Source organism: Lathamus discolor, chromosome Z, assembly GCF_037157495.1.
Source record: "Lathamus discolor isolate bLatDis1 chromosome Z, bLatDis1.hap1, whole genome shotgun sequence".
NCBI classification, from domain to species: domain Eukaryota; kingdom Metazoa; phylum Chordata; class Aves; order Psittaciformes; family Psittacidae; genus Lathamus; species Lathamus discolor.
The window spans coordinates 69,840,473-69,861,486 of NC_088909.1; the positions used below are offsets into that span (position 1 = coordinate 69,840,473).

The window sequence follows — 21,014 nt, forward strand, 5'->3', positions numbered from 1 at the left end:
GATGATGATGGTTTTAAAGATAACTAGAACACCCAGAGTCCCAAGAGTAGACTCAGATATCTTCACTTATGTCTCTACCCGAACTGGGATGCTAAGATGAGGGTAACAGGCGGGTTTTTTTTAAATTATGTAATATATTTCTATTTTTCTTCTAGTCCAAAGAATCTTCGTCAGTGCTTAGCTGTGACATCTCTGTGGATGATAAGTACATAGTCACTGGCTCTGGAGACAAAAAGGCTACAGTCTATGAAGTTATCTACTGAAAATATGATGGGGATATAACTTTTAGAAGTTGAACTGGGCCAAAATTGTTCTTAATTGTAGAAGTAGAAAAGTTTTGCCTTTTAAAAAGGAACAAAAGTATTGAGGTTCCAGACCTTGCCATGAACCTACTTCAATTTTTCAAAATAGAAGGCAACATCCAGCAACTAAATATTGGCTACGTGGACCAAATGGAACACAGAGGCAAGATGGACAGATGTAGCCTAGGTTTTTGACATAGTTTTTAAAAGCTGAGTCTACTGAAGACTATTGGAGCCTTTTATTTTTCTTTCTTTCTTTGTAACCTCATGCAAATTGTTCTCATTGCCTGATTATGGGGGATAAATACTTTTCTGTTCCGTGCAGTTCAAGTTGCATTCTGTCCTGTGTAGAGCAGTGGTGTCTCAGATGAACTTGTTTCCTGGTTTTGCATCATGTAATATGTTTTTGTATTTTTGTTGAAGGTCAAGCATTTGTATAAATTGTAAATATCTTTAGTTTATTACAGTAAAGGCTTTAGTACCAACAACCAGTCTTCCCCCTGTCCTCTCCCTGCCCACCCTGCTTATTTAAAATTTAAAACCTTTTGGGGATATAAGTACCTTTTTAGAAGCAAAAGCAAACACTATGTATAGTTTGAAAATGGTGTCTTATACTTTATAACTCTTCCTAGATTCCTTTATCATACTTCAAAGTAGTTGTTTTGACATATTAGGGTATCAAGTCCAGTAGAATACTGTCTTGTGCTACAGAAATCTTAAAAGGCAATTTTGTACTAATTATAGTGTAAATATAAAAATTGAACATTTCATAAAGTTGTGCAGTTTAAGTTTATTCTGATGTCCCATGGATATATTCTTTGGCAGATACAGTAATATGTGCTTGATCATAGTTCATTTGGTCATTTCTGTAGAAGAGGAGGTGACTGCCCTCACCTTTCTCCCTCAGCTGAACAGAATTCATACAAGAACCACATTTCAACTAAGTACATCAGAGCCTTTATTCATTAACTGAGGATGTCTGTGATTAAACAAAGTTAGATAAGTTGCATCCTTCATATTTTACAGAGAAGTGGTATTTAAAGACTGTTTCTTTTTTAATGTCTTGTCTATGCTTAGATATTCAGGTAAATTTGGTCAAATTACCAAAAGTGTTAGTTTTACAGGGAATCACTTAAAACAATGTTAAATACTTGCAGGGTGCAAGTGACGTGGATTAACCTGAACTAAGTTAAACTCACTTCTTAATTTCTTGTGAGAATATTGACAAAGGAATATTTTGATTTTTAACTAAACTAATCCGCTGTACATACTAATTAGAATTAATTTTCCTGAGTGTCCCATGTTATGCGGGCCTACAGGCTCTGTATATTTGTACTGAACAATCTTTGAGTCCTTTCCACTGTTCGTTCAAAGAGTGTAACATTGGTGAAGAGCCATGCTAAGCAGCCAGTTACCAAAGCTAAGCATCTTCAAGTTTTTGTGTACTCGAGAAATGAGTGAGGAGACAATGTGCACATTTTATTCTAACCATGTTTTTTCAGATTAATGAGTTCTACCACTGTGCGCTAGACAAACCTAATTATTGCACCAGTGAGGGCCATACATTTCCTACATTCTGTAATTAGAATTTCTGTTGCTAAATGAGAGTACAAATGAACGAAAAGGTATCGTTGAACAAATAATTCAGATTACACAAACTAGGAGACTCATCTGTGAAGAGCTGCTTTCTCCTTTTGCTAGAATTTGACAGTGACCTATATCCGTGCTCTTTAAAGACATGTAACTAGGAAGAAACAAGTTTGACTGACAGATACATTGACTGGATAGGAAATTTCTCATCTGGGCACAAATTTTCTCTCTGTTTCCCGTCTGAAGAGGTGTCAGTTTTGTTCTCAATTTTCATGACCACTCTACTGAAACCAGTTTTATAACATCTAGAATTGTAATAGCCTTAATACATTAACCTTGCATTTGAAATGTAAAATGTTAACCATTCAGGATAATCTGGTCTCCTAGACATTTAAAATTAGTGTTCTATCCATATATATCTGTATCTTTGTCTATTGTGTTGTGAGTATGAAATCTGTATGAAAATGGCAGACCAGCTTAGGTGGTGGTCATGTTTCTTTCACACATACTGACCCAAAAAGTAGAATCATAATGCATTTCAAAGAAATAATTGTATTTGATACATTGAAACACGATGAAGTGCTATGTCATTTTGAAAAGAGAAAGTTTAAAAAGAGAGTATTTACTAGGGTGCTTGATTTTTACACTGACCATGTTTTCATACTGAACTTTTTGCACATGTCTGACTCTGCCAGTGATAATTGACTTTGTTTAGCAGCAGTGGCAAATTTGGAACACCTGGATTTCTGCCACACTGCTATCACCTTGGCTTTTACTTCATAGGTGTTCTTTTGCCTCTCTTTAAAGTTGGCATCAGAGGAACAAAGAATGCAAGTATTCTAACACACTTGTGCAAACTTTGAGAAAAAATTCACATTTATGTTATGGTTCTGCTATAACTTGTAACATAGTGGTTGTTAGGAAGACCACACTCTTTGCAGTCAGGAGGTTCAAAATCATAGTGTCAGGAAAATAATGAAATACCTTGTCTTCTCTTGTTAGCTTCCAGAATGCACAATGAGTCAGAGAAGTTATGGAATTGGACATTATTTATGTGTGTGAATGAATTTAATCATATTTGTACCATATGTTTCTTCTTTGTACTTAAGAAATCCTTCTTTTCCCTAATCAGATCTGCTTTAAGCCTTGGGTCTGCAAACTTGGGGATGCAGCATGCAATAGTCCTCTCCAGATGTTTTTTCAGGTTTCACTTGCAGTTTGTTGATTTTTTTTTTTCTTTCATTTGTCAAACAGTAAAGCCTTTTCCACCAGCAGATGTAATTTTTAATGAAAAGATACATTTGGTGATATTTTGGCATGTTGGTCTATGGTACTACGTACAAGATTTAAAACTAACAGAGCTTAAAACGTCCATAAGTTCTCATAGTCCTGTGTAAAGTAGTGGACGAAAATAATTGCATATTGAATGAAGAAGCAGACCAACCCAGACCAGCATTAACAGAAAAGGCACTGGGAAAAAAAAAAAGGCACATGGAAAAAAGAGGTACAGCAATAACTATGGTACAGGTAATTAATTTGTGTGTGTGTGTCTCAATTTAATTATAATCCTGAAGGATTCCTTTGATTAGCCCCTTCCTGGGACAGTATTTGTTTGCTGGGTGGCCCTCAGTATTCAGAGATACTTGAATGCAGGTCTGGCAAACACTAGTGCCAGATAGAAGCAGGGAGTCCTTACAAATGATATACTAGATGTCAGTGCAAACAATAACTGATGAAGAGGAGATTTGTGGTAATGCCAATTCAGCTGAACAAAATCCTTTGCCAGCTGTAATGTATACATTTTGTTTATGTGCACCAGACATAACCTTTTATAAATCAGTTGTGCAGGAAAATCATGATACTATTCCACACAATGCATTTGTCTGTGTCAGGGTACCTCTTTGATTATAGTTACAAGCAAAGATCCCCACATTAAACCACAAGCCTTGAGAGAGAATTTTTATCCACATTAATTCTTTCAGAGTTGTTTGGCATTTGAAAAGCTTTTGTTCCTTTAAAGGGAGGAGGGAGCATGAAACATATGAAGTGCATAGACTGTTAAAATAGTGTTATTTTTCAATATAAACATCAAAATAGAATCTACCATCTGGTCACATGCATACTTTTGTGTATAAACAATTGCCCATAATTTTTCTGTCACATTGGTGATGCAGGTGGAATTTTCAGAAGTGTCTAAGTAAACTCAGATTGACCAGCTGTTTGCTTTTTGGTTGGTTGGTTGGTTTTGGTTTAGGGTTTTTTGTGAAAGGCTGCTGCACTTGTGAGCCTGAGGGATCATGTAATCTTTTTAAAGTACTCCTTCATATTTTCTGTTGCATTGGTACAATTTTATGAGGAACTTCAACCATTCTAGCAAATAAGAAGGGTGGAATTTAATGTTTCCAGGCTATGGAAGAGTACTGAATTCAGATTTAACACTACTGATAAATTGTTTAGCCCTTAAGCCACTTCACTGGAGAAGCTGTGCTGACTCCAACTGTGCTGTCTCTTCAAAGGATTCTGTTTGGGTTTTTTTTTTTCTTACCACAAGTGTGTAGAAAGAATGTGATAATGTAGGTCTATGCAAGACTTGAGTTATGGTGTCTTTCCAGAGAGAGGTCTTTTAAAACAGAATAGGAAAGATGAAGCAGCTCAGAGTAGGACCCAGTGAACACGAGAAAGAAAGGGTTCATGGCATGGAATACATGTGTGGGCAAGCAAGGATGGGAACATGCACACACCATACATTTTAGATTTCATCTGATATCTAAACTGCAAAATTCACCTAGAATGAGATTCCACTATGATGACCCATTTCACTGACATATGTTTCCATCAAGTTGTTCAGATGTTTCTGCATAGTAATTCAAGGACACCTGAGATGTGTATTGGAGCTGGAAGCGGGCATTTCTTTGACATCCATAAGCAGTCATCTAATCCCAAGAGGAAAGAGAGTTAAATCACAGCCAGTTTTCAGTATTTCCCATTACCTAGTATTTTTTTTAGCTCAAGATCAGCTTTCCAGCAATTGATAATCCCATTTTCAGCAATATGCTCCCAGATGTCCGACTGCAGCTTAAGTGCTTAGTGCAGCATGTTAGATTTTGTAGGGGAAACCAGACGTGTATAAACTGGGTGCTTTAAGAATTTGCCTTGTAAGACTACTTTACTGACATTTCTGGGAAGTTTACTCAAAATTTCTGTTAAACTGTATAGGAGAGCTTGCTCACTCTACATTTTCTAAACCAGCAAAACCTGTGCTTTGAACATCCTTTAAGCACATGGGTATGGCTTGTTTTGGTTTTATTTTTCCATTACTTTTTTTTTTTGGGGGGGTGGGGGGGGTGGGGTGTAGATTTGTTTAATTTTTTTCTTCATACATAATTAAAAACATCTGTGAATTGAATACACCAAGAAAATACCGAAGAGGAATGAATGAATGATTGCCTTCAGCAGACAGACTGTTCTGAAAGATGCTGTGTATCAAAATAACCTATTGCTTCTACGATATGTTAATTCTGGAGAGCACTGGATTTGTGTTTCTAAAGTGCTGTTCTTGGAAAACTAACAAGGAAGAAATTAGTGATATGGGGCCCTATGCTAGTTACCATTTTCAAATCTAAGCAAAGTTTTGAGTTTGTGTTATTTTGGGGGGGGGGGGTTGGTTGGGTTTTTTTTGGGGGGGGGGGTTGGTTTGGTTTTTTTTTTGGGTTTTTTTTTTTTTTGTTTGTTTGTTTGGTTTTTTTTTTTTTTTTTTTTTTTTCATTTTTCTTGTTGCTAGTTCCCGCAGTTCAATCAAAGCTGAATGACAGGCTGTGACCTTTCTGGCTCATGCATTAGTAAGAATTTTGTTGCTAACAAGTCTGTTGGTGATTGAATCTTCTGGTGGATAGCTACATAGATATCAGCCAGCATCGTTGTAATAATTTTCCTTACCAAGGCCACATCCCAAATATAAGATAGCATCATTGTTCCATACTCATACTTTAATTGTATGTGGAATTACTGATCAGTGTAATTGACTCTCCATAGAAAAAATCTGAAGTAGTAGAAAAATTCTGCTGAGGTAAAACTTAAATTTTGGGACCTTTTCTCCTAAAGCTATGTTGATTCATAGAAGAAATGCTGTAAGGCACACTAGACAGTTGCTTTTGCGTAGAGCTTGGCAAGGCTTGTCTTTGCTATGTTCATAATACAAAGGTATAGTACCTCTTGACCCTCATTTCTGTTTCTGTTTTCTGCCAAGAATTAGTCAGAGGTGAAGATAACACATAGTTTGGAGATTAAGTAATCAAACATACTGTTATCGTTATCCGTTTTGTATACTCTGGCATTAGTATAGAAAATTGAGATTATGGCTTGTAACTGCAAATAATAAACGCTGGGTTTCCTTCAAGGTCTGGTTTTAATGGCATCTTAAAAAAGTTAACAGGCAGAAAGAAGGGGTCATAAGTGAAAGTTAATCCATAGTGTTGGGAAATTTAGAAATCACTTGTTAATTTCCTGGTAGTGAGCCTAATTTGTTCAAAATAAAATCCATCTGTTTCACGTCACAGTCTTTGTACCACTTCCTTACAACAATCCACAGTGGATTACCCCATTACTTCAAAAATTGGCTGCAATTATGATAAGCTAATAACACTTATTTTGTGCTTTGCTAGAAAAAGATGTTTTGGAGAGCAATGAAGCTTCACTTTATTCTTAAAAGATTATCAGCTGTTGTTTGGATTTGTTGTTGTTTTTTTTTTTTTTGGGAGGGGGAGTGTTTTGGGGTTTTTTTTGAGCTGGACCTGATTATTTTCTTAATTAAATTTCAAGTAAATACACAATCTGATGGCTTTGAAAATTCAAAATAGTTTTTGATAGCTGATGAATCATCCAGACACTGCTGTTAAGTCCTTAATGTCAGTTTGGTATTTGCTTAGCATGCCATGCATGCAGCAAAACTTTGGACTGATTCAGTTTTGTCGCCACATTAAATTTACTTCCTAGAACAAGTCTCCTTTCCATGCAGGGACTAGTTTACTACTGTGCTCCCCCATGTTTCCTCCTGCATATGTATTAATCCTCTAGAGATGTTTTAATGCAATATACATGCATAATACTTCTACCTTTCTCCGTCTTTTTGATTGTTAATTATGTGAGATGTGTATTTCTGACAGCAGTTGAGTGAATATTTGCTGATCCATGATAGCACTGAGGTTTTGAATGTGTACTTCAAGAATTTGATAGAATTCTATAGAGAAATCATCAATTGTTACTTGTTAAATTCAAGATTCTAGAGTCTTGATACTCTTTTGTGTTTTTGACAGTGAATCTCTTTAAGGAAGTACTTCTTGGTTTTGAATGGGTTTCATAGTTTTTTTTGTTTATGTAGAAACTATTCTTTATTGAGTGCAAGTTATTGACCTGGTACTCTGTTTATAATTCTGCCTGGTTCTTCAGTACTTTGTTGAGCTGCAACTTACTAAAAACCACAAATATGAAATGGGGATATTAATGACAAGTGGTTTAGATGTGAGAACTTCAAAGTGCATGTTAGAATATTTCAACACTTTGTTCATTGTAATTTTACATTTTTTCATTACTTAAGTAATTAAAAAAAAATCCCTAAGGTTGAATTATAGTAAAATTTTATATCTCTCAGTATTAATTTTGTCTCCCAGTGGATAGCAGTAATTTAGATGGGATTGTTTTTACTCTACCTAATTTATTCTTAGTGGGGAGGAGAGGAAAATATTAACCTTGCAGATTTTTCTAATTATAATAATTTCATTAGTATTGGTGGTTGTTTTTAATAATCCCCATGCTTTCAGAAACTTGTTCTTCTGTGTATTGAAGAAAAACATACAGAAATACAGGGTTCAGTACTAGAATGTGTTTACAGTATTTATACCCGGGTTTGCTGTAATAGTAAGGGGAAGTACAGTGACAGATATAACTTGCAATAGTTGCTGGTGTTATGTGCCTTTGAATAATCTTCTTTAATTAATTGATTTTTTTTTAATTTTTTTATGTGTGTCTTAGGTGAGGGTTGGCAGCTTTAAATCAGTTTCTATTTAAATCAGTGATACATTCTTACAGCTTTACTAGTTTTAGTAACTTTCTTTTTTACTGAAGTAATTTAAAATTGGTAAGCTAAATGGTTTTATGGGTGTTTTTTAACTGATTGTAGACTGTTCAGTTTAACTTTTTTAGGTTTCAAGCACTACTGGAATAGGAGAACTTAGCGTTATATTTGGCGCTTTTTTTTATGCTTTCATTTTATATTATGTAAGATCAGTGGGACTTTCTTACCACAATAGGTGTGCTCACTGTAGTGACTTTTTAAAATATTCCCATAGTTTGCACTGTGTGATTGATTTGAATGTAGCTTACAATTCAGTCCCTTTCTGTAAGCATCTGCTTTGTACCTTGATAAGTATGAAAGTAATCTAAAATATCACTGTGTTTGACAGTGAGACTGTATATTTCGCTTAAGTGTGAATAGCATTTAGCAAGGCTTGTCTAGTTAAAAGGCAGTTAAACTAGTAATCATACATTATCTGTGTTTAACTGTTGTTTGTAGAAAAAGTGCTACAGTGATATGTGGTGATAACAAATTTAGAAGGAGAAGAATATGAAATTCAGATAGCAGCTTGAATGATTTGCTGTTAGCATGGGGCCCAATAACACTACAAAGCTATAAACTCTGTCTTCCTAGATTGCCCGGTTAGGTGGCAGAGATGCAATTTGTCTTTTCTGAAGCTGCCTGCTGCTTTCTAGCTCCATCTCCTGTCACAGCCTATTAGCTCCCCAAGAAAATTGGTGGGAAATTGCCTGCAGATTGTAGGAAATTGCATCTCCAGGCGCTGGAAAAAATGTAGGATAGCACAACACTGATCCTCCCAGAGCAGCTATTAATACAGCAAAAGCTGACCTTTGGCATGGTGTGAAACGACTTTGCTATTTGCTGAATAAAGACTGTATTATGTGTGGTTGAAGGAGGGTACAAATTATTATCCTAGCTATGCTTGTTGTCAGCCTGCTCCAGGAAGCTTAAGCTTTAGTCATAGGTTTTGCTGTCCCCATCTCCTTATTGGAAAACGGGAAATGTTAGAGCCTTATCCAGAAATTCATTGTGCAAGTCGTCAAAAGCCACTCTGTCTTTTTTAATTATGTTAGTACATATGAAATTCAAAGGTTTACTGAGAAAAATGAAAGGTAATTTATGAAGCTAATCTCAAAAAAAAAAAAAAATTGTTAATTGCGTCTGCTTGATCTAGCCTTGGTCAGAGTAGGAACATCGGTTATGTCATTCTATGTGTATGTCCTTAATAAACATTTGATTTTGGAGCAGTTATGGTGAAATTGAGCTGATTTATGCTGTAACTGTTGAGTGTAAAGGATATGGGACACACATTAGTTCTCATAGATTTTAGCATTAAATTCTTTGCCGCTAGGACTCAGACTCACCTCTGTCTTGTTTAAACAAATTCCCATGTATTCTTCATGGTGTGTTATACAGTGAGTTTCACCCCCTGTCATTTCTACTAGAGCTGCCTTTCTAATCTTGTTCTTTACCTCAGTTTCAATTAAAATCAAGTTTTTCTTGAATCCTGAGAGAAGAGATATGTAGAATTAGTTTGCAACATGAAAAATAAATGCCAGCGTTTTCTTTGAGCTTGCAATTGTACTGAGTTAGTTCAAAGTCTCTTGAGGAAGATGTGTGCGTGAATCAGAATGATGTATTGATCAGAAGTGAGTGGGGGGAGAGGGAGCAGCAGCAGGGAAAAAATCATTTTGCAATCAAAAGCATTGCTGTTTTCATACTCAGCTGAGAACTGTCGGTAACTGGCGGCTGCCCAGGGATCTCAATGAAATCAATGTGTTCATTTCTTACTGTATTAGTGTCCACTGATGTAAATGAGCTGACAAGGCTTATTAACACTCACACAACTGATAGGGAAAATTAGCCTGCCTTATGGAGTTGAGGGCAGAGGTGCTGAGCATAGGGCAGCATGGCAAAACAGGTACTACTCATAGTTCAAAGCACAGCTGAAGGGGATCAAGAACACTTCATGTTATAGGGCTCTCTGGACCCCTGTTTTGAATTCTTATGCATGCTCACTTATGTCTATCTGAAATGCTGATTTGTTGAAGCATTGTCTTTCTAAATTAGTTATAGCACCCTTTATGGAAGTTATGCAGTTTAGTGCTGTATATCTTTTCTTGTAGAAGAAAAATACAGGAACAGAAGAGCTATGCTTTAACCTTTATTCTGTATTTGCGGTAGCTGTTCATCTTCCAAGGTATTACGTACTAATTGCATTCTCAAAATAAACCTTTCCATTTAGTAACAAACATGGGGTTGTTTGTATAGTGCAATACCTATATTGGAGTGAGCAAAGAACATTTAAAGGGTACACAAAATCTGTCCATTTTATAGGACACAGAAAATCTGCCCTGGCTAATCACTGAATTTACCTTCTTTTGTAACAAAAACACAAAATTGTGTGACACAGTATCCAGGAATTAATATCTCCTTGCTGATGTGATGTGAACACTGTTACTGCATGCCTACTCTTGACTTTAATGAGGCCAAACCCATTATTTTGCATAGAGCAAGGAGGTTACAAATCATTCTAGTACAAAAAGCAGAAGCTGCTTTTTTTTAAATTTGAAGTTGCAAGCTCTAGCTTTGTTATGGAAAGAGCAAAAATTCAGACTGGGCTGTAACGGATTTTGGCTGCACCAAATGCTGCTGTAGATAGTGGATGTTTTAAGAGACGGTTAGTGGGGAGAAAACAGTTCGGACAAATGAGGTCTCAGCCAACATTTAATTACTGGAAAAGATGTGCAAGCCGTAAGTAGCGCCCTTCAACCTGTAACAGCTTATGAGCTCCAGTGAAAGACAGGACACTAAGCTGCATTTGCTTTCTTCTGTAATTAAAGAGAGTTTGTTGTCAATATCTAAGTTTGGGTCAGTCTGAGTTTGGTCAGGCTGCTTTTCATATTTCATAAATGCAGCCAATAACACATCAGAAAAGCAAAATCTTGAGTTCTTTAGCCTGATTTGGGTTGGGGTTTTTTTGTTTGTTTGTTTGTTTGGGTTTTTTTTTTTATGACTTCCTAACTCTTCTCACTTGCTATGCTAGGAAAATGCAGCTTTTTTTTGCCTTTGTTCAGATTTCCAACATTCAAAATGTCATAAAATTGTTCCAATTTACTGCAGTATGCTGCTGAATATCAAATGTTTTGCTGGTGTCATTTTTCCTAGCCTTAGCAAAAATTTTTAAACTGTGAATAGTTCGTTGTACCTGCAGTCATATTCATGGTCATTCATTGAAACAATTCACAATTCTTTTTCAGCTTCTCCATCAAAGTTTTTCATTTGGTGTTTATTTTTTTTTTTTTTTTTATGAAATAGTTGATCTGAGCATTGCTGGGCTCTACCAGAAACTATCCTTTCTCCTGCATTGTACCTTTCTGGTACTCCAGCTGAGAGTAAACCAGCCTAGTACCCACTATTTGCCACTATGAGACAAAATCCTCTAGTGCTTGGTTCTATTAGACAAAAATATCCCAAAGCTTTTTATACCCTCATAAAGATTCAGCCTTCTGCTTATAAAAAGCCACTAAACAGGCAGATAACATTATCACAGCCCTTAAGGCTTTTGGTGCCAGGACGGGGTCAGGGACAGGTTGAAATAGGGAGGAAGGGGGAAGATGAAGAGCAAAGCCTCCCATTTGACTAGGTTTTTCTTGTTAGCTCTTGGCCATGAGGGGGGAGAGGCTGGTGAAAAGGGCAGCCTCAAGGACTGTGCCAGCAATGGTTTGGAGGGGCCAGGTCATGTTCTGGTGGACCCCCAGTAATGTCAGAGATTTTAGGGGGAAGCAACAGTGTGATGATTGGGTGGGTGGGGTACCAGCTTACCCAGCCAGCCCCCATGTTGCTGGGGAAGCGGTTGGATGCTAGGCAAGGAGCTGAGGAATGGGGAGCTGAGGAAAGGAGACTGGCATGTGGGCCCTGCTGGGAGAAGGGTTGTCAGAGGAAATTTAGGGGGCTGGTGTGGGCAGTGGGAAATTTGGATCGCAAGGTGCTGTATAGATAAAATTATTGCGAATGAGAATGAGCTAACAAATATACGAATAAGTAATTTATCGCCCCATCACTAAACACTCTTTTGGGTCTGGGCTTGTCCAAGGTGGTCAAGCAAGTGAAGGGGCAAGTGAAGAAGAAGTCCTGGATGAAAGGGGTTCTTGAGGTGACATCAAGTGTTTGACTTGTGGCTGCTTCCACCTGTGGGGTGTCCACTAAATTAACAGTGAACTTCTCATCTTCCTCGCCTCCCTGCAGCAAGCTGCCTGCAGCAGATTTGATGCACCTGAGGGGAAAGAATTGCACACCCTGGCTCTGCTGCCTGTCTTCAGCCAGGGTGAAGAATTGCTTTATCTGGGTCTTATTTACTGGAAAGGAAGGTGACTGTGGATTGGAAATGAACATTATTTTTCTGCAAGTAGGGAAGACTTTTCCATTTACAGAGGAAATGGAAATACATTAGATATAGCACATTCAAGCAGCAACAAAGATGTAACACCAGAAAGGTAAGCCAAGACTTTATACTTGATTGAAGAGATCTGGGTGAAACATTACTTTTGTGTTATTGAACGAAATAAAGGGAGGCCAGAACACACTGTTGGTTGTTCTGAGTTTTTTCTTAGTACCCTCAGGAAAGAAGGCAGTGAAAGAGCAAATATAAAAGCAAATGTTTATCTGCATGTTTGATAAGTTCCTGAGAAATGGTCTTATCCAACCAGGCAGTGGCTAACCACTGTGGTTAAAATGTAATGTACTTTTGGCAGAGACCTCAATGTTCTGGTTTGAGGTAGCTTGCTTGAAATTGTTCTAACAAAAATAAGCTTTATATAAGTACCACCAGAGGTCCTACTCTCTGTTCACAGGAAAACACCTTCACTGTAAGGAATTTCACCTTCCTGTTCAGGAGCACAATATCTAGAAAAGACTGAAAATTTCCAGTGCAAATATGTTGATGATTAACTCTTGATAAGTCATGCTGGAGACTTTGGAACCTGGTTATAGGACAGGAATGGAGAAGGTATTTGCCCAGATGAAGCCACTGCATTTTGCAGCATGGGCGATTACAATGCATCATTAATAGCTCCTGTTAAGAACTAATACAGGCCAGTGTTAAAATGCTGAACATTGTATGCCATTTTCCTCCAAAAAAGTATAAAATCCTTTAGCAGTTGTACTGAACATTGCTTGCTCTCTAATCTTTGCAAACTGGCAAATAATACAGAAAATTGCAGGTATCATTCAAAATCACTGTTGGTTTTCTAGGGCTGGTACTATTGAAATCCTTAAAAGTCGGTTTTATATTTGTGTGTGTTTTGTTAATCTCATATAGAGTAACAGAATCTTCTGTCAGGAACAGAATAGTGTTCTGCTGTGTTGCTTTGAAATGTTCCACAATCTGTACTATAGTGAAGTGTCTTCCCCACTACACCACTACTTTAAAGTCTGAGGCTTATCATAGCAATTTCCCATGCTTTCATCCAAAGCCTGAAAATACGCCTCAAGCAAGACATTCAATCAAAAGTAAAACATTGCCAGTTATTTGACTGTCTCTCCAGCTCCTTGGGAGGTAACTTGCTTCTACGCCAATGTGAAGAAATTCATGTTACAAAAGCAAAATGAAAGAAAACAGCACTTAGACAAAAAACCAGCTTCAGCTCTGAGCAATTGTCTGAATATCCCACAGCAATCAAGTTTCCTCTTCTAGAAGAACTTTAATTTGATCTCATGTTCACTGATTTATTTTCTGTTGCAGTTTTGAGCTTTTTAAAGCTAGCATTTCCTTTTTGAATGTCTCTAAATGGAGATGGGGAGGATTTGAAAGGCCTGCCTAACATCTCTTCTATTCTTTTTTTCCTCTTGATCTTTGTTTTGGGATTGAACATAAGCAATTTTCTATTTCTTATCCAGTCCTGAGGAGCCAGTGTGATGAGTGGTTTGGCCTGCTGGGCTATTCAGCACAAATTGGTAAACCAGGACTGATCTCTCTAGATTAAACTAGTTAGAAGTAGTATTAAATCCCAATCTGCTAGGCTTGGCAGTTTAAGAGGCTACAGTGTTTAGTATCTTGTTGTACTGGAGGAAGAAGCTGTTTTTTCTGTTAGCTTTGCAATGAATGTCATGTTGTGCAATCAATATGTGCTTGATTTCCTGCTGCGGATGGAAGAAGGCTGTCTCATAACTATCAATTCAGACATCCAGCAGGAAATCTAATGGGGAAAAAAAAACCACACCAAAACAAAAACTGCAAACTAACAACCAACTGAAAAAAGAAACCTTTCTCTTAAGGTAGCAGAATTACTTGCCCTACCAAGTGAAGCTTGACACATGCACATCCACCATAGGTCTCCTCAATTGTACATCTACACCAGCCTTTGCTAAAATCTAGTTATTTTTCATCATCTTCTCTTGTCTCAAAAAAATAGCCCATAAAATATTTAGTGTAGGCCTCTAGCTTCATGTCTTCTTACTTCCTAGTCCCTATTCATGTAAAAGAATAACTTCAGTAAAAACAAGGAGGAACCATAACCCTTATGTAGATGTTTATCATAAAGGCTTCTGACCTCCTGCTAGCTCCTCTTCCCACAAAGCTGGTTCTTATCAATGTTACTGATACAGCTTGGAAAGTCGCAGGAGGTCTGTGTCTTTTATATGATCATTGAATAAAATTCAGGTCAGAAGGGATTGCCTTGCACAACATTTGCTGAGATAGGGCCATATACAAAGTTAAGCTGGGTTGCTTGGGACCTGTCCATTTGAATTTTGCATACCTAGAAGAATGGACATATCACAGGTTTTCTGGAGAGCATGTTTCAGTGCCTAACCATTCTCATTATGAGGTATGGGTGGGTTTGTTGGTTTTTTTTTTTTTTTTTGGCTTGTTTGTTTGGAGTTTTTTATTGTGTTGGTTTGGTTTGGGTTTTAGTTGATTTTGGTTGGTGATTTGGGGTGTTTTAAATGCAGTTGGAAGGAGTTTGATGGGGCAGAATGATTTGTGGGCTATTCCTTCTGACTAGCACTCTTTCAGAGAAGAGAGACTGTCTTCCTGCTCTTCGTTGTTCCACTTACAGTCCTTGCTCAATTTTTATTATGTATTTCTCGTGTACTGGAGTGGGACAAGTGATAACTCATGGGTGGGAGAAGATAAATGGGATGAAGTAGAAGGAGAGTAGCTGAGATGGGCATGGGGAAACAGCAATGCAGGTGATAGCTGGCTGGGATAAGAGCTGGAAAAGACAACCTTATGTAGGGGGAAAAAGAATAAATGGTAATTTTAACTCCTCCATGGGTATGACTCAGTCTTGAGTGGGCTGCAAAATCTTGTCATGGTTTTCTTTTTTTCTTTTCCCCTTTCATTAGATGAAGAAGGAATTTATACCTTAAAAATACCATTGTGTTTTCCATCCTTGAGAACTGTTAAAGCTTTTCTGTATATGAATCACTCCTTCCCATGCAGTAGCTGAGGTGACTTCTTAACTGCAAGTGCAGCACTTGCATGCAGCACTGACTTTATTCAGGACTTACTCCCAGTTGAACTGCAAAAGCTGTAGAAAGCTTTATGTGCTGTTATTGTGTCCTAATTCTCCTAAATGTTCTTTGTATAACCTGAGCAGTCACAGGAGCATTGTATGCCCTGGAATAAGCTTGACTAGTGGTAATAATACAAATGTGGATTCAAAAGGATAGCAACCTTTTCATCACCATCTTCCTCTGGGCATACTTAACTGGGGAAGACCTGGGAGTACCCAGTTCTACTGTCAGTGCTGTTAGATATGCACATGTGTCCAGATGCAGTGTGATGGATCAGAGAAGATCCTAAAAGCACTGTTTTCCTCCTACTCATATTTCAGCTAATTGTAATGTCATCTATTGTGAAGTAGACACCATATACTCTACCATGGCATTGGGATACATAGATTGTATTTGCTAGTTATCAACTGTAAGGCAAAATTCTTGTGAGACAGAAACGCTGCTTCTTCCACTGTAATGACCATAGATCAAAAACTGTATGTGGATATTGATGATAAGATAAAATGTGGCCTACCAGATGAAATGCAGCGCATAATGTGGCTTGTAGACACAGCTGAACAAATTGCTCTAGAAGCTTCAGGGGTCACTGCAGTGTAAACAAAAAGCAGGGTTGACCTGTGCTGTGTTCTTAAGACATAATAAATGTATTATTCGTGCTGATGCTTACCTTCTGCTGAATCAGGTATTTTTAAAACACTGTGGGATTCCCTCTCTGGGCAAAACTTTGAGTCTTAACTTCTTGTGTTTCAAAACAGGATTTCTTTTAGTTGAAAAGTTGCATTTAAGTGTGTTTGAAGCGTCAAAGTCTTTGTGTAGTACAGTGTAAGGTAGTGCTTGTAAAATTCCTGCTTTCACCAAATTCATCTGCTAATTGCAGGAAGGAGAATTCAAGGATTTTTGGAGATGAGTCTGATTTGGGTGTAAGTTGTACATAAATTTGTTGAGTTCGGTGAAAGTACCTTGTGCTGAATGCAGCACTGAGCTACTTCAGTAGCCTTTGAACCTTCTTTTTCCCACTCACCACTTCTTATGTACTGTCTTTATACTTTTATTTGTTGGTTTCCATGTTTGTTGCTTGTTGATTCTAATATAAAAAATGTAGCTTATCTGCTCCTCCTTTCAGGTGAGTAGGGGTTAAAACTGGAACATGCATCTAACTTGAGAGTGGAGGAAGTGTGACGAATTCAAGTCAGTTCTTCTGAGCTATGCGTATTTTGCACTCCTAGGAGCTTATGAGTAACAGGGGTCTTATGGGAAGGTACGTATTTTTTCTTGGATTTGTGTTGTTGTTTGTTTGGGTTTTTTTGCTGTAAAGCACTAGATAGTAACTGGTCTGATAGACTGACTTGGCTGTCTGTAGCTGCTACTTGCTGAGTACATGTTATGGCATCAGAAAAAGAGCAGTGGTGGTGGCTATCTTAAGCTTATGAAAATACCAAATGAAGCCTTCTTTGGCTGTTGTTTATCATGATGATTACAATTTGACTTCCTAAGTTTGGAGCAGGTACCAGCAGGCTTTCAAAAGACCCATGGAGCCTATCACAGGTTACTGCTGTGCCAAATATGATGTTGCTAGACATATACGTGGGACCGAAGGAGAAAAATACTCAGCAATCTGCCATAACTTAATCCAGATGGTCAAGTTTGTTTTCTTTAAAATGAAAACTGTCTCCAGTGAATTCATTAGAACCATATTGTAGCTTTCTTTTCTAGCATAATTTTAGCTGCTAGGTTAAAAAGCCTGGGACTGCCAAACTAATCTCAACTGCCTAATTGTTTGGGGTTTTTTTTTATTTGGTTGGTTGGTTTTGGTTTGATTTGGTTTTATTTTGGTTATTGTTTGGTTTTGGTTTTTTTTTTTTTTTTGTTTTGTTTTGTTTTGTTTTGCTTGGGTTTTTTCCTGAAGGATTTAAACTGTTGAACAATTCTTTCCGTTTTTCTCTTCTTGTCTTTCCCTCTCCCTCCCTTCCTCTTTATCTCCCCTTCTTTCCTGCACATCACCCCTTCTCTTTCTTTCCCCTTTGTATTTTTTTTTTTTTTTCAATTAAACCAGTGCAAATCAATGCTTAGGTTACCTAGAAGTAGTGTTGTGGTTTAAGCCCAGCCAGCAACCCAGAACCACGCAGCCGCTCGCTCACTCCCTCCGCCTTCCTCCCCCCAGTCCTGGAGGGATGGGGAGGAGAATCGAAAGAATGTAACTCCCACGGGTTGAAATAAGAACAGTCCAGTAACTAAGGTATGACACAAACCACTGCTGCTACCACCAATAATAATAATGATAAGGGAAATAACAAGGGAAGAGAATACAACTGTTCACCACCCGCCGATCAATACCCAGCCCAAGTGAGCAGTGATCTAACCCTTCCAGGTAACTGCCCCCAGTTTATATAGTGGGGTGAAGTGCTGTGGTATGAAATACCCTTTTGGCTAGTTTGTTTCAGGTGTCCTGTCTCTACTTCCTCCTGGCTTCCCCTCCTCCCTGGCAGAGCATGAGACTCAGAAGGTCCTTGGTCAGAGTAAACAGTACTGAGCAGCAACTAAAAACATCGGTGTTATCAGCACTGTTCCCAGGCTGAAAACCAAAACCACAGCACTGCACCAGCTACTAAGAAGGAGAAAAATGACTGCTACTGCTGAACCCAGGACAGTATTTAATACGCTTTTTTGTCTTGGATTAATCTAGATGTTTGAATAACAAGGAGCTGTAGGTTTAATGTATTCAGCCAGGGTATCTGCCTTGTTCTTATCATGGGTGGGTCACTTGCTGAATAAGAAACATTAGTGCTAATTAACTAGATATCTCTGTAGACTCATGTTTCCAGGCTGTTTTTTTCATATACTATTCTGCTTGTTTGCTTTTTCTTTTTTATTTGTTTTAAAGATTGGCTAGAGTACCCCAGATTTAGGATGGGTGTTGCTCTTCAGTTGTTCAATCAAAGTAGGTTAAAGATGAAGCAATTCTGAGACCCTAAATAAAATGTTTTTGTACAAATTATTTCTTATAGAATTAAAGCCTTAAAGAAACTCTAATACTTATGACTAGTGATGTAAAAAAATATTTTGTCTAAGTAAAAATCCCAGGAAAACCGAAACCCACCAGCACTTTGCACCAGATGTCTTATGGAAGAGCAGTAGGTGTTATTTACTGATCTTTTCTGATAGTTTTACTGATCTTTTCTGATAGCAACTTTTCTGAGAATCCAGGAAATCAAATTTCTAATGAAACAGAAAAAGCAGATACAGGGACAATAATAGGATACTCACTGACTCATCTGTAAAGGGACAGTGTCTATTTTGTCTATTTTTAGAATTGGGAAAGAACAGGATAGAAAGGACAGTTCTGGGTGTTCACTACTTTGTATTTTTTTGGTTTGTTGGTTTTTGTTGGGTTGGGTTTTTTTTTTTTTTTTGTCACTTTTAAAGTAAAGCTAGCTTTCATCCTTCTATTTTATACTTCCTAAAAGATGGAGGAACTGAACTCTGCCCATTTACAATGAGAAATGGTCCTATAATGAACAGTTCTCAGTATGTAAATAGTATCATTCTGCTACTTCATTGTCTTAAGTTGCCTGCAATAAATAGTATGACTATTCTCTGTGTATATGGGAGAAGTACTGACATGTGTAAGTCAACTGATGTCATCTAACGCACCATGACAAGATGAAGACTGTATGTTTTTTTCTTCTGATCTTTGTTTAGTTATAAGTAAGTATTTTTTGAGAGGGGTGTGGCATTTAAATTGATCGTGTCCTCTGAACTATCCAGTTTGAATTCATTCATTGACAAAGCATCAAATAGATATATAAAATTTGGAAATGATAGTATGAAGTTTCCATTTGCTTACTTAGCATATCAAATTCTAACAAAAGCTGTTGAGTGCTAGAAGCAAGAGTTGTATTCTCCCTGCCAAAACAAGTGCAGCAGCTGTAAAACATGTCCTCTGAAGGTGTCTGTCCATCCATTTCCTACTCTTGATTGTTGGCCTCTGCTATTTTTTCTGAATGCCCTTGAATATACCAGATACAAAGTTACATTGCCCCATATGCATCATAATAGTCATGCAATGGAGCATCATCTCAAGACTGTTCACAGCTCAGTAACATGCCAAAATCTGATCAATTTCTGTTGCAGAATTGCGTTGTGTTGTAGAAACACAGCTGGAAAATAAAGTACAATAGTACCTGAGACCACATAAGCCATCTGTCATGTGCATGATGCCACAACAGCTAGACAAATGTCAAAGGGCGAACAGATTATGAGTGGGATAGGAGTACTGTAGTAATACCAGATGTATTAAAAAAGTAAGTATGGTTGGCTTTGTTATCATATGGTTTAGGTGGTTAAGCAAAATTACCTCTGCTTTCTAAAATGCTTCAATTTCTATGGTGAATTTGGACTTAAATACTCAGAGACTACTATTTGCGGATGCAACAGGGAGATGCAATCAACCAGAGTAATATTTGGACTGTTTACACTGTATCTGGTATGCAGTAGGTTTGCTTATTTTAATGCGGTGCTGCTTTCAGTATTACAGCAGTGTCCGGTAGGGATCAGCACTCCTTTGGCCTCCATTTGTTGGAACAAACAAACAGAAAGGCATCCGATGCTAAAGACCACAGGATCTGCTTTAGAAGCAGTAAATTAAACAAACTGGAAGGGTGGAGAGGTGACCTAGGTTAAGCATGGTTTAGCACTCTAAGTGCTACTTTCTAGAGAAAAAAAAATAATTTTGGAAGAGCAACTTCTCTGTAACATAAGAGAAATAGGCACTTGGGCATACAAGATGTCTGTTCTTATTTGTGAGGTAACAAAATACCAAGGGAATGGTATTGGTCCAAGTGTTGGTCCAAAGGGTTATGTAATAATTATATATATCCAGCCTGCTTCTGTCAAATCTTGTCTTATGTGAGAAACGGAGCAAGAGTTTACAGGTTAGAATTAAGATGATTAGAAAATTGTCACTTGTCCCAAAATCTTTACAAGTGCATTTCAGATGTCGTGGGATGGAAGGCTCCGAGATGCTGAGTAACTTATCTCTGCCAAGAGATCTAGGAGCACAAGACAGACACCAGGTATAGGCTGCTAGAATCTTTATAGGAAGACACATTTCTGAAAGCATATGGGATGCAAACTCTGGATGCTGGGTGGAGGGATGTATATTGTAAGCTTGTGAAAACATACATGCATTGAAGCTGCTTTCAGAGGGACTGTCACTAAGAAGGAGCAAAGACAAGGTTTAGAATATGCCAGTGGATGTCCTTAGGCAACATGAATGCTTTTCCCCACTTAATGGTCTTCGGTTTTGTCTCTAGCTCGATAGCCTGCAACTCTTTTGTCAAAAAAACAGTATAACAAACACCATGACAGCACAGCTAGCACTTTTAGGTTAAAACTGTACCTTGTACAACTTCATCCGCCTGCCTTTTTTCTTTTCTGCCAAGAAAAAACAATCTGAATAACCAGAATTAGTGCTTCTTGAGTACCAGCTCACTTGCTTTGCAATTTTATTCAGA

The 21,014-nt window shown here is 37.7% G+C and overlaps 1 protein-coding gene across 6 annotated transcripts in view; it reads left to right on the plus strand.

Moving 5' to 3' along the window:
- Positions 1–3,995, plus strand: part of TLE1 (TLE family member 1, transcriptional corepressor) — a 79,910-nt gene extending 75,915 nt beyond the window's left edge. For all 6 annotated transcript variants that reach the window (XM_065663885.1, XM_065663891.1, XM_065663890.1 and 3 more), the window contains one exon: positions 156–3,995. In XM_065663885.1, coding sequence (XP_065519957.1) covers positions 156–263 — 108 coding nt within the window. In that variant the 3' untranslated portion in view covers positions 264–3,995. The remainder of the gene's footprint in view (positions 1–155) is intronic.
- The last annotated feature ends 17,019 nt before the right edge of the window (positions 3,996–21,014 follow it).